The 12,746-nt window shown below is 34.4% G+C and overlaps 2 protein-coding genes across 3 annotated transcripts; one reads left to right on the top strand and one right to left on the bottom strand.

The window, feature by feature from the left end:
- Positions 1-2,992: 2,992 nt before the first annotated feature.
- Positions 2,993-6,798, top strand: LOC108768728 (dynein regulatory complex protein 1). Its single transcript, XM_018519271.1, has 11 exons — positions 2,993-3,300; positions 3,658-3,766; positions 3,900-4,250; positions 4,323-4,720; positions 4,831-5,047; positions 5,106-5,232; positions 5,311-5,525; positions 5,586-5,725; positions 5,796-6,019; positions 6,142-6,530; positions 6,614-6,798. The coding sequence occupies exons 1-11, from the start codon at positions 3,176-3,178 to the stop codon at positions 6,668-6,670; spliced, it is 2,352 nt and encodes a 783-aa protein (XP_018374773.1). The 5' UTR covers positions 2,993-3,175; the 3' UTR covers positions 6,671-6,798.
- Positions 6,799-7,073: 275 nt separating this feature from the next.
- On the bottom strand, positions 7,074-9,932 carry LOC108768741 (zinc finger protein 346). Of its 2 annotated transcripts, XM_018519304.1 has the most exons (7): positions 9,666-9,932; positions 9,480-9,578; positions 9,109-9,306; positions 8,895-9,033; positions 8,762-8,791; positions 7,466-7,605; positions 7,074-7,300 (listed from the first exon to the last, which is right to left on the bottom strand). In XM_018519304.1, exons 3-7 carry the CDS (start codon positions 9,295-9,297, stop codon positions 7,121-7,123), a joined length of 678 nt encoding a protein of 225 aa, XP_018374806.1. In that variant the 5' UTR covers positions 9,298-9,306; positions 9,480-9,578; positions 9,666-9,932; the 3' UTR covers positions 7,074-7,120. The 2 variants fall into 2 exon arrangements, with proteins under 2 accessions (XP_018374806.1, XP_018374798.1); XM_018519296.1 differs by lacking the exon at positions 9,480-9,578 and having other exon boundaries at positions 7,075-7,300.
- Positions 9,933-12,746: the final 2,814 nt, after the last annotated feature.

The following is a 12,746-nucleotide window of genomic DNA, read 5'->3' as shown; positions in this document are numbered from 1 at the left end:
GAGGCAAAAACGATCGATTTAATTGATCAACGTTAATTCAACTAATTATTAAGCTACGTTTTTTTTTCGTTGTTATGCTGAATCGATAATATGATAGAACAATGTTTAATAAAATCATCCTTAATCAATTTGAAGATAAACATCGTCACATATCCGTCACGTATCATCGATATCTATCATTTATCGCGAAGAATGTCACAATGTGATATCAAGTAAATACATCTGCACTTTTTACAACACGATATATGCGACTTATTTTATTTCTCCTATATATATGTCCCTACGTGTCAAAACTCAAAAAGTCAAAAGTATTATACTCGTTTACATAAACAAGTTCCTGTATAAAATATACATATATATGTATATATTTATATGTCTGACGCGCCCGGTGTCGCGCGTGTCACCATTCCGTTATGAATAACTTCATCGCGATAATCCGTTATCGCGGCGACAATCCACTCGTTCACTCAGCGTAATGGAAGTTAGAATTGCTAACCTCGTCTATCGATAATCGAACGGACCTAAATTGGATCGTAAGAAACGGGGACACCTGGGACACGCGGCATTAGCGATACAAGCAGGCGCATTGTCGCGAGTGACGCGAATACGCGGCACACACGTGCCGATTGCCATGCTCCTAATACCGATACGTGCGTAGGCGTACGACTTAATTCATCATGCGAGCATCGAGTCACGAAGAGAGGACGATTGGTCGAAAGAGAGAGATAGCTTGATCTAGGATGAAATCCTTTTAAGCGCTGAGAATTCCACACAAAAGTTCTCACGTTGAATGTATACATATTTTCGACGTATTGTAATGGAGTTAACAAAATAAAATTTAATTTAATGTAATGCAGGGTATTTTAACAGAGAGAAAGAGAGACAGAGACAGAGACAGACAGACAGACAGACAGACAGACAGACAGACAGACAGACAGACAGACAGAGAGAGAGAGAGAGAGAGAGAGAGAGAGCATGTTTATCATCATTATAGAGCTGTGCCCTCTAAGAACAAATTAAAGCAAAAATGATATAAGGAACAAAAAAAATTGATAAAAAATTACAGAAATTAATTACAACAAAAAGGAAAACAATATATAGGAAGAAAGAGAAAGAAAGAAAAAGAGAAAAAGCATTATTTATTGGGTCTTCTGGCACAAATTCCTTCAAGCATAAAATCACAGTAAAGAAAAGTCAATAATTAAAAAAGAAAATTATATATAATTATAATCCCAAAGACAAAGTAAGATGAAATGTGATTATATCTAAAGTATTAAAATGTAAGTTGGAGACTGCAAGAGTACACACACATAAGTAGGAGAGAGAGAGGGGGAAAAAAAGAGCCCGTGAACCGCGACTTAGCGGTTTCGCTACAATTATCTCGGGCCTTCTGCGAGACGATTGATGATAGCACTTATCGTATTAGATAAAGCTATTTCTTCGCTCGTCATTGAGGCGCTTACCCCCGCTCCTCGCGCTGCCCGAAGGGGTTACGACACGACGAGCGTGTAACGCACGAGACGAGATAAATCGGGTGCATTAGCGTTCGGCTTTGGTTCTCCTCGCGCCAGACGATAACGAAAGATGCGATAGCGGCGCGTTCTGATCGTTCAACTTTAATATCAAACTCTGGACAGATAAATATACATTTTCTATATATCTACGTATATGCATGCGTGTGCCCTCTTCGATTTTGCCTAATCGAGCTAATCGCAATCGAGTTACGTTATGTAAATCTGGCGGGAAGATAATGTGCGAACTTGGCGGAACTCGCGGTTCATTCGTTAACCGTTCGCGTTTTTGAAAGCCTCGCTTTTTCAGCTTTGTTAGGTTTTTTCAGCGGCTTTCCGCGCCGCCTAATGGCGGTGGTTCTCGGTTGCGTTTATTCAGCGGTTACGTCGAAAGCCTTTTTTAAAGACAAAATAAAGAGCTTCAGCCTTCTCGTTATTCTTCTGCATCTAAATTAAATATATGAGTTCTGCTTTTGTTCTTATATTATTCTTGGGTTAAGCTTATTTTGCTTCTATTTTCCCTCAAATGTATATTGAATTTCGCTAAAAAAAATATATGTGTGTGTCTGTTTTAATGTATAGACGTATTTGAATAGCAGTATGTTGAGCTTGCGTTTTTAGATTCCATAATTAAGGGGATGGGCGAAATAAAGGCACAATTCTACCTAGGTCCCTTTTCCGGCAATTAGCTTTTTCATGTAATATTGATCGTAATAGAGAAGATTTATAACATGTAACTTCTTAAAGACATTACATAAATTCATTTAATATCGTATCCATTTATGTATAATAAAAAAAGTAGCAAGTTATTTTAATTTGTATTAATATCAAGATTTTGTAATTAGGCTTTTATTCCGCCTGTTCCCTCAGTTATAAACCTAAACTGTGCAAATCAGTCATTCTTGCAGGTATTACATTGAAGGGTTTTTTTTAAAATTAAGATACATAATTTAAAAAAAATAGTGCTGTTTCCTTAATTAAGTTATATCCAATTTTTCCTCACAATATATACTAATTATCATTTATAAAAAAATATATAAGCTGCAAATATATGTAAATAATTGCAATGGATCGAAATCAGGTTCATGGATTTAACAAGCCTATATAAATGCGAATCAATCATTTTTGCGACAATTACAACTGTACGAAAGTCTGGCGATTTGATGCGTAGTGACATCTGCCGGAATATCAATTACTAGGACGATATTGCTGGTTACCAATAATGGCTATTGTCACCTAACTGTATTATCATTTAAAAACACACATATACACGTTTAGCTACGTGCGACGATTCGAAAACATTATTTCAATGCGAAAAAAAAAGGAAAAAAAAAGAAAAGGAAGACAAATATTTCTCTTTTTTTCCTGTTGATTATATGCTTCGTGACGCGTGGAAATCGCGTTCGTATCGTCGCTTTGACTTGGCGACCAGATATTGAGCAAACAAACACCGTGGTGTCCCGTTTATTATAATATAGAGAAAAAGACCATTTGCTTACGTGTGTTGGGATATTTTATTGTTTCGGCATAAATAACCGCTGTCATTCTAGACGTGCGTCACCATCAAATTAGGATCCTTTTGAATTTTTCCTGATTTAATTCGGTCTATCTGCTATTTTACTATTTCGCACGTTCCTGACGAACGAGCGTAAGGAACAAATATAATGGATGACAGATATCCCGAGTTCGCGGAAGATGCAGAAGAGCTGTCTGTTACGTCGTTGGATCCGAACGAGCGCAAATTAGCGCGCCGCATCCGCATTCAACGGCGCCTAGAAGCGCTAGCTAAGTAAGAAATTTTCCTTCATGCTTGGCTGATTAAAATTAAAATTTAGAAACACAACAAATAGGAAATAAAAGCCCTGATTGCCCTGAACGATCAAGCTGGATCCTTAGTGTTTAAATAATTCGGTGTGAATTTATTTATAATAAAATTTGAAAAGATTCACAAACCTTGATTCTCTCAACCCTTCAGAAATATTCCTTAAAAATTCAACAATCCGCTCACAATGTATGATGTGTTTTACTTGGGTGATATCACGATATTGCATAACTATATTCGTATTTTCGCGATTTTATCTCTTGCTTTATAGCATTGAAGAATCTGACTTCTTCTCATACAAAATTGCGAATACCTCTTTTATAGAAAATCAGATATTGAAGATGAAGAAATCATCGAGAAGACACTCACTGAGAGACAAATACTTGCTAGCTCGGACCTGTTGGAAAATTTGTCGTTGGAGGGTGACGAAGTGGTTGGTACAAAAAAATGTTTATTTCGACTCACAGATTTGGATCTGTGGATTATTCATTATATATTTTCATGATATATTATTAATACTATCAAAAGGAGATGTCAAACTAATCGTTTAATAAATTTGTGTGTAGGTGACATCAGTGAAGGTGGCGAATGACGCTAGGGAGCTACAGCGACGAAGAGAGGCACAGGAAATCCGAAGAAAGTTGCTGAAGAATCTCGAAGAAGATGACGAGGAATGCATGAAAAGGTACCGAAAGATCAACGAGAAATGGTCGGACATTCTCGCGTCCAAAGATCCATTAGACATACATGCGGAAATGGAAGCCCAAAATACCAAGTGTCTGGAAATCTTGGAGAGGAAAGACGCCGTCATCGCGCAGTTGCGAGAAGAGTTGGAGAACGCCGATCTTAAATTTGTTAATGACCAGAAAAGTCAAAATGAGGATATAGACTTATTAATCAATAGGATGGACAATCAAGTTAGATATACAAATAATTTTGGCAATCATATACATAACTTAATGTATTAAGGGCTCGTATATTTTATTTAGATGAATGTCATGACTAAAGCTTACCGTCACGAATTATCACTTATTAATGACGCAATAGACTCGGAGCATAAAATGCTGCTGGAAAATCTTTCGGAGAAATGGGAAGCGCTGTACAAAAAGTTACAGGAGGATAGCCTTGCGGGATTAGACAGGCGGAAGGAAATAATGCAAGAATACGAGGAAGAGATGAAGAAAGTAATGATCGAGCATCAGGAGGAATTCCGGGCGCAGAAAATTAGTTTCGAACTTGAGATACAGAAGCTTGAACAGGAGGTGGAGAACACGAAAGCGCTTTGTTTCATGAACATCGAGAAACTAGATTACAGTTACGCCGTGCTTAAGCGACGAGAGGATGAAAACGCTATAGTGAAAAATCAGCAAAAGAGAAGAATTAATAAGTCGGTAGTGAATGCAAATTGAATTGTTTTACACCACTGAATACAGCGGGGCTATTCCCAGGGATCGCTGAATTAATTATGATTAACCGATAAATTGGCATTTTTTTCAGACTCCAAGATATTGCCAATGGTTTGAAAAAAAATTATGCGGAGTTAGAAGAAAACACGAAACTTGAGATACAGAAGTTCACTGATCAAGTTATAAAAGCGCACAAGAATATCTTGGATTTAATAGAAAAATCGAACCACTTCACAAGAATCAATGATAAGAAGTTTATGCAAATTTGGGACATGAATGAGAAAAAAGCAAATGAGCTGCTTGATAAGGTACGCTGAGGTAAATATTTTAATATAGTATTGATGTCATAAATATGACGTATTTTAGATTTTAAATGCTGACAAAATTATATACGAACAACTATTGGGCGTGGAATGGAAGCCATCTGAAAAAATCTTGTTAAAAAAGGAAGATTTGCCGTCTTATCGTAATGTGATATGTACAATAGAAGAAGGTAACAAAATTAATTAAACACCTTTTTAATCGATTGCGTATGAAATTTTCTGACAAGTGCATGTTTGCGTTCTTTAAGAGAACAGATTGATCAACGAGAAAAAAGTAATATGTAAATCTTACAAACCGGCGAGTACCATCGAAGAAATCAATTTAGAAAGACAGTTATTAAATCGTATCATAAAGCAAATTTCTGATCATTGTGACTATTTGATCGAAGATAAATTGCTCGAGTTACTTTTACCTTACACCGCGAACGATCAGCTGGTCATACGATTAGATAATGTATTTCAGGTAAATATGCATGAAAGACACCCCATTTTATTTCGTTATAACATTGTCGTATATTATTAGGCATTAAATATCAAGTCCGAGAAGGAGCTTGGCTTTCTCTTGAATTTTTTTCTGCCGTATGCATATTGTCCTATGTGTACCAAGGACATGAGCAAGGACATAAGTAGATCTACCGAGAAATCTCCTTCTCTGAAAACGGAGTGAGTAAATAGTTACAACTAAACAATGCATGTATTTTAATAAGTTTGTAAGCAATATTTGAAATATTAGCGTTGAACAAGCAGACGTCTGTGGAGTTGCTGAGGAATTCACGAAAGAAGAAGCTAAATTAATTGCCGCCGTGAAAGAAGCAATCTGTGATGAACAATTATCTACTCCTAGCGACGAAGTGAGCATTATAGGTACTTCATCTCGAAGTTCTTCAACTGAAACGTTACTTCCTATCGCGGAATGCACTTCAACTTCTGATGGATCTATTAGTGATATTGTTAAGGGTACGCGTACTTTTACTTCCGACTTTAATGAACGGAAATTATATACATATATATATATAAAACAGTCAGAAAAAATTTTATATTAATAAAATTAATATTAATTTTATTCATTTTTTGTACAGACGATGATCAAATGCAACGGCGCTTATTGTGCGACAAGGGACATTTGCTTGAAATAGAAGCTACGTTTGTCAGTAGAGCGTTACGAGAATTCGTAGAAAGATATCATTTTGTTAAATGGAAAGATATGCCAGAGACATTTCAAGAAAAATTAACAGAGAAAAAGACAGTCGTATCGCGAAATATGACAGTTGAGGACATAACAGATTTTTGGGATCGATATAATGAAATTTTTCCAGCCAAAAAAGAACGACTTTGGGATGGCTTATTAATCGGACTTAATAAGTATCACGAAATATTAAAAGAACGACATAACTTGAATATTGAAGTGAAATCTTTACGAATGCAAAATGCAGAATTACGTCGTTTATTGAAAACATACACAATCCAAGTAATGTCAGCAAATAATATATATTAAATATCACATTATATTAAAAAATATTTAAAATACTAATAACTTGCATGCTTTTTTAGTGCGAATGTGATGGACTCTCGCAAAATGATGCACGATCTATTCATGAAGCGACTTAGGCTAATACTTGTAAATACATTTGATTTAAATTTCAATTAATTGTAGTTCATTAAATTTAGTATGTCGTTTTTTGATAATCAGAGTGAAATGTAAATATACATTATATCACTATATATATCATTTTGTAACTTTTATTGGACAATAATCTATTATCTTATCTAATGATTCAAAAGATGAACAAACTCTACAAAAACTTATGAATTATTTAATCTTAATATTAAGGAGATTACAACTTGATTGCTTTTATGTATTATTTAAAATTCTTGTTTTTCTTTCCTTCTGGATAAAAATATTTCAATAATTTAAAATTTACGAAAATTAAAATTACTATTATGTATATTTACATTTACGTTATATTTATATGATCATGATTTATTAGTTAATAGGACAACATTATTTCAAACGATCTCGAAATATATAACTCAAATAAGACGTGCAAATTATGTAACTTATTGCGGATATGTAAAATTGCCAGATACAAAGCTGAGTGACAGAGATGGTATCTGTTGCTTGGGAGTCGTATTTCTTGAGTGTTTTGGTCTTCTCCAATACGGAACAAATGCTTTGGATTTATTTGGATAAAAAAAAGATTTCCTCACTTTGTCAGCATGTTTCTCTGAATTCATATGCTGCAAATATATAAAAACAAGCGATATTAAATTTTAAATATATCATACATTGTGGTACATTCTCGACATTTCTACATAATTATAAAATACATTGTATAAAGTGAGATAAATTGTATCGTGAGATAAAATTAGATGTGTACAAATATATATGTGAAAATATTGTACCACACTATATTGAGATCCAGAGTTGAAGAATTTGTTACATATATCGCATTTAAGGTAGTCATTTTTCCTGGCAACAGACAATTTAGTACCAGTAGGCGACTTCAATGGAGGACCTTGGGACTCTTTCCCATCCCATTCACCTAAGCATCAATGTGCGATCAACACTATCTATATATCACAGCCGCAGAAGCGGTAATTTGTGATAATAAATCAGCTTGAACACTACATTCATGCTATAAAAAGATTGGTCATTAATGAGCGTATAATATCAGGAACATATAATTACTAAGAGTATCTCTGTAATGTGTAAAAATAAAGTGTATTTTCATGCGAAAATAATCCATTAATTTACAAACTTTTTATAGCAATATAAGGGATTGTATATAAATACCTATAGAATATTTTTATCAAATATAGATTTTTACATATTTATAATATTTATGTATGTATATATATATATATATGTGTGTGTGTGTGTGTGTGTGTATGTGTGTGTGTGTGTGTGTGTGTGTTAATATATATTATGATTGTTTTAAAGTTTACAGAATTTTTTTCAAAAAATTTTGTTTTAGATTATGAAACAATCGCTTCTTATTTTCTTTAATTAAAATTAAAATGTAATTTAGAAAAATATACGACACACATATAAATATACATATACATATACATATATATCTATACAATATCATTTCATGGAAATTTAATAACTCGCATTATTTGTTGTTCTTTATTTTTCATGAAATATTTTTCATATATAAAGCAGTCATTAAAAAAATAACAAAATAATTCTATAACACAACAATATTAATAAAAAAGTAATACATATGTAAAATTTGTACATGAGAAGGAATTAAGAGGTACAATCAAACAAACTTAGTTTATTAAATGTAACATATGCAAACAAGTCGTGACCAAACTGTTTTTCACGATAACATGTTAATAAGCAAACGAATATAATATTACTTATCTTTCAATAATAATTAAATATTAAATAAATAATAATAAATAATAACGCAGAATAACAACAAATTGCAATTATTACTAAGCGCTTACTAGCACTGAAATTCTACAATAATAAAAATTATGCGAATGGCAAGCAAGTTAATTCCACATAGTTAATTCATAGAAAGAAGTGAAAAGCAAAAGTAAGCAGTAGCGTCAAGCATGCGAATGCGAACAATACTAAACTATAAACTAATACAACTGTATTTTTCTCTATTTTATCCAGGTACATGAAGCGATTAGTTTTAAGGCCATATGGCAGTGTTTTTCTTACCATATAAGATTTATTATTACCTCTCATTAATTTCTTTTTATGACGGCTTCCTGCAAATACATGTATCATGTCATTTTTAATATTATCTTAATTTTACAATGTTTTATGCTGAATTTATGATATATCGCAAATAATATTATATATATTTATTACCATTGAGATGCGTTTGTAGTTGCTGAATTGAATTCAGGCACACGTTACATACATTGCATTTGAGCCCATTTGTCTCTTCATCCTTGGTAAATGAGATCTTTGTTTCCTCGAGAGATGCCATTATATTCTTAGATCTTACCTGTAATATTCATTTCATTAATTAATAAAAAAAACCATGTGCCCAATCTTACGTTTGTCTCTACTTATTACAGACCTGTTTGGCATGACGTGCACCCTGTAAATGTGTATCTAATACTGCCTGACTTGTAAAGGAAAGGTCACAGTCTTCGCATCGAACGAGAGGCTTTTTTGTAGGCAGGTTACCCATTATATTATCGACCACTGCCTTTGTTACAGGATCGTCAAGGTTTGTATTCATGACGTTCTCTGACGGTACAGCCATTTTCCCAGTCTAAAATACATTAAACGTACGTTAATCGAGGCTCCTTCGAGCAAGATACGTTCCCGTTGTAGCTGACTCGAAAACGATAGCGTGTGCCTTAGCATATGCTTGGAGTAGATATCAAAAGCGAATGTATCTCTGCACATATTATCTAGGAAGGAATTATTACATGTACAATATACCGTATCTATCGTCGTACAAGAGGGGCCTTATCCTAACGTAAAATTTCTTCCGGCACACATACACTGCGCGCTATCGTCGATACTTGTACACCGTTTGCGCTAAGGTAATTATACGATATTAAATCGGTGTAACGTGGCCGTTTCGTCGGAGTATTAAATACAATTGTGCTGACATGTGATAATTACCGTTACAGTTCTGCTCGCCGTAAAGTCGATCGGTATAAGCTGCTGTTGTGAGAATACAATTTTTTTTGGTCCGTTCCGGGAATCGTCGTGTAAATATAGCGATTTTCAAATCACCGTTCCTTCGGACAGACCGACATCAACGTGCGACCTCGTACATACAATTTAACTAGTCTAGCTCCTGAGAATTGCACCTGTCGCGACACTTGTCCCTCCCTTTAATACTTGATCATATGTTTATCCATTTCATCCCCCATTCGAAAAGTGCAAACGGTGCAGCTAACGAAGAACAAGTCCGTGGAGGATCGAGGCACGACCAATGAGACGCTCCCGTTCTCTCACAGGGCGAACGCCATTGGCTGCTTCGTTGGTACCTCTTGTCGTGGATTTTATGAATTTTCGTGTGTCGTGTCACGACAAGGGTATCAAGCTCTTGTTATGGCAACATATTTGTCACTTATTTATTAAGTCTTTGAACGGTTGTTTTGTATTGCCACCGGATGGAGACCCTTATATAACAGAGGCCACAAATGACAAATTTTTTATTCGTTCGTCATTATTTTTGCCAACTTTAATATGGGCGAGTTTTTTAATTCATCGATTAATCATTCGCATTATGTGCAAATGCAGCTTTTACGGAACAAATTATATTTGCGCACAACGCGATTGATCAATCGATGAATTAAAAAATTCGCCCTAAGTTAGAATGAGTAATAGCGAATTCAATCATTTGTAATGCGCTAAATCAGTGCATACTAAAAGCTGCTATATATGAAATTAGCGAAGTTAAATGTAAAGGTATATAAATATATTATAAAGGATTAACTATCTACTAATGATTGTTGTTACGTTATTTAACAAAATATACATGTATCATTTTATTGTTAAAGTTGAATATATATTGTATCATTGCATTGAGGTATTTTATACAAAGCAGCTTTTAATATGCATCATCTCTCTGTACGCACTGATCCAGCGTGGTGCAAGTAATCAAATTTATTATTATAAGATAGTATTAAGGATATATCCACACAAACTTACATAGCTACATGAACGTATGCATAAAAAAATTATCCAATCGCATTTCTCTTATAAAGAGAATGTAAAATGTGATTGGATAATTTTCTTTATGCTGATGTTTATACGACTATGCAAGTTGTGCGGATATATCCTATATATAAGCAGGAGCACATTGCAGAATCTTGCATACCTAGGTAGCAAGCTACGTCATTTTGACGTCATTTTGACATTAAATGACGTCTTTTTGGACGTCAAATGACGTCATTTTGACGTTAGCTTGCTACCAGGATAATGCATAAAGGACGTAAGAAAATCAACCAATCAAAGTTTTTTATTTAATAAAGAAAGACAGGAAAGAAGGATTTTAATTGGTTCATTTTTTGCATTATACAAAAATCTGTCCGGGGTCGCCCTACACTGAGATAGCACATATAAAAAGAGACAATATAGTTTTGTTTTTCAAGCTATGCTCGGACTAGAGATTGAGATTGGATTAGAATTAATTAAAAGAATGAAAACTAATAATCTCAAGTTTAGACAAATTAGTTTTCGTTCTTCAGATTGGTTAAATTCCAATCTCAATCTCGAGTTAGTATGATCATAACTTCACTTTTTTGTTTTGACAAATTGTTGTTATAAAATCTGTAATTCCACCTAATGTTAATAAAATCGAATAAATCACAGGAGCAGTTCACATGCATCCGTTATCGGTTTATTGTATTCTTCAAATATTTATGTTTTTGCATTTAGAATATTGTTGAATTGAAGAATTCTTAGTTGCTTTCCATTTGGTGACACAAGTTTACACAAGTGTCATTCTATCTTTGTCACTCTCTGAACGTCAACAAGGATAGAACGACGTTTGTGTCGACTTGTGTCGTCAAATAGAAAGTATCCCTTGTTTCTTTGGCCGGTATTCATAGTCAGATCTTATATTCAAGACCGTCTTAAGTACGGTCTTAAGAAGTCATGAACCAATCAGAAGGCTGCATTAGCGTCTTAAGACATTACTTAAAGGCCCGTCTACAATACACGGAGTAAGAAGTAAGAGTAAGAAATTGACCAATCACAGTCGAATATTCTTCTCACATTCGACTGTGATTGGTCAATTTCTTACTCTTACTTCTTACTCCGTGTATTGTTTACACGCTTTAGGCGTCGTCTACAATACACGGAGTAAGAAGTAAGAGTAAGAAATTGACCAATCACAGTCGAATGTGAGAAGAATAATCGACTGTGATTGGTCAATTTCTTACTCTTACTTCTTACTCCGTGTATTGTAGACGACGCCTCACATTCGATTACGATTTGTTGACTTCTACGCCTACTCTTTAAACCACTATTGCTACTGCCCATTGTAGACGACGCATAAGACGATCTTGAAATAAGACTCGACTATGAATAGCGGCCTACGATTATCTATCGTTTATGATTCGCTTCATATTGTCGTATACATAGTCATGAGGATTAATGAGGATAGGATCATTTAAAGATTAATTTATATTGGCCGTAATCTGTCAAGTTATGCTGCAATCTGTAAGAATTGACCAATCACAGTCGAATGAGAGAGGAATAATTGACTATGATTGGTCGATTTTTAAAGATCATTTATACTTGCCGTAATCTGTAAGACCGGATCTACAATAGGGTTTAAAGACCCGTCTACAATACACGGAGTAAGAAGTAAGAGTAAGAAATTGACCAATCACAGTCGATTATTCTTCTCACATTCGACTGTGATTGGTCAATTTCTTACTCTTACTTCTTACTCCATGTATTGTAGACGGGCCTTTAAGCCTTAAGCCATAAGAAATGGGCGAATCACAGTCGCTTATTCTTCTCGGATTCGACTGTAATTGGTCAGTTTCTTACAGCATAAGGCATAAAACACCTATTGTAGATCCGGACTAAGAATTGACCAATCACAGTCGAATAAGAGGGGAATACTCGAGTACGATTGGTCGATTCTTACAGATTATGGCATAAGTTAAGAGATAATGAGCAGTATAAATGATTCTGATGACATATGCAGGGCGATCGAATGATCGCGAGGGTAGTCGAAGC

The sequence above is a fragment of the Trachymyrmex cornetzi genome, unplaced genomic scaffold, assembly GCF_001594075.2.
Source record: "Trachymyrmex cornetzi isolate Tcor2-1 unplaced genomic scaffold, Tcor1.1 scaffold122, whole genome shotgun sequence".
NCBI classification, from domain to species: Eukaryota; Metazoa; Arthropoda; class Insecta; order Hymenoptera; family Formicidae; genus Trachymyrmex; species Trachymyrmex cornetzi.
Note: the sequence above shows the minus strand (reverse complement) of the source record. Positions and strands in the feature narration are given on the sequence as shown.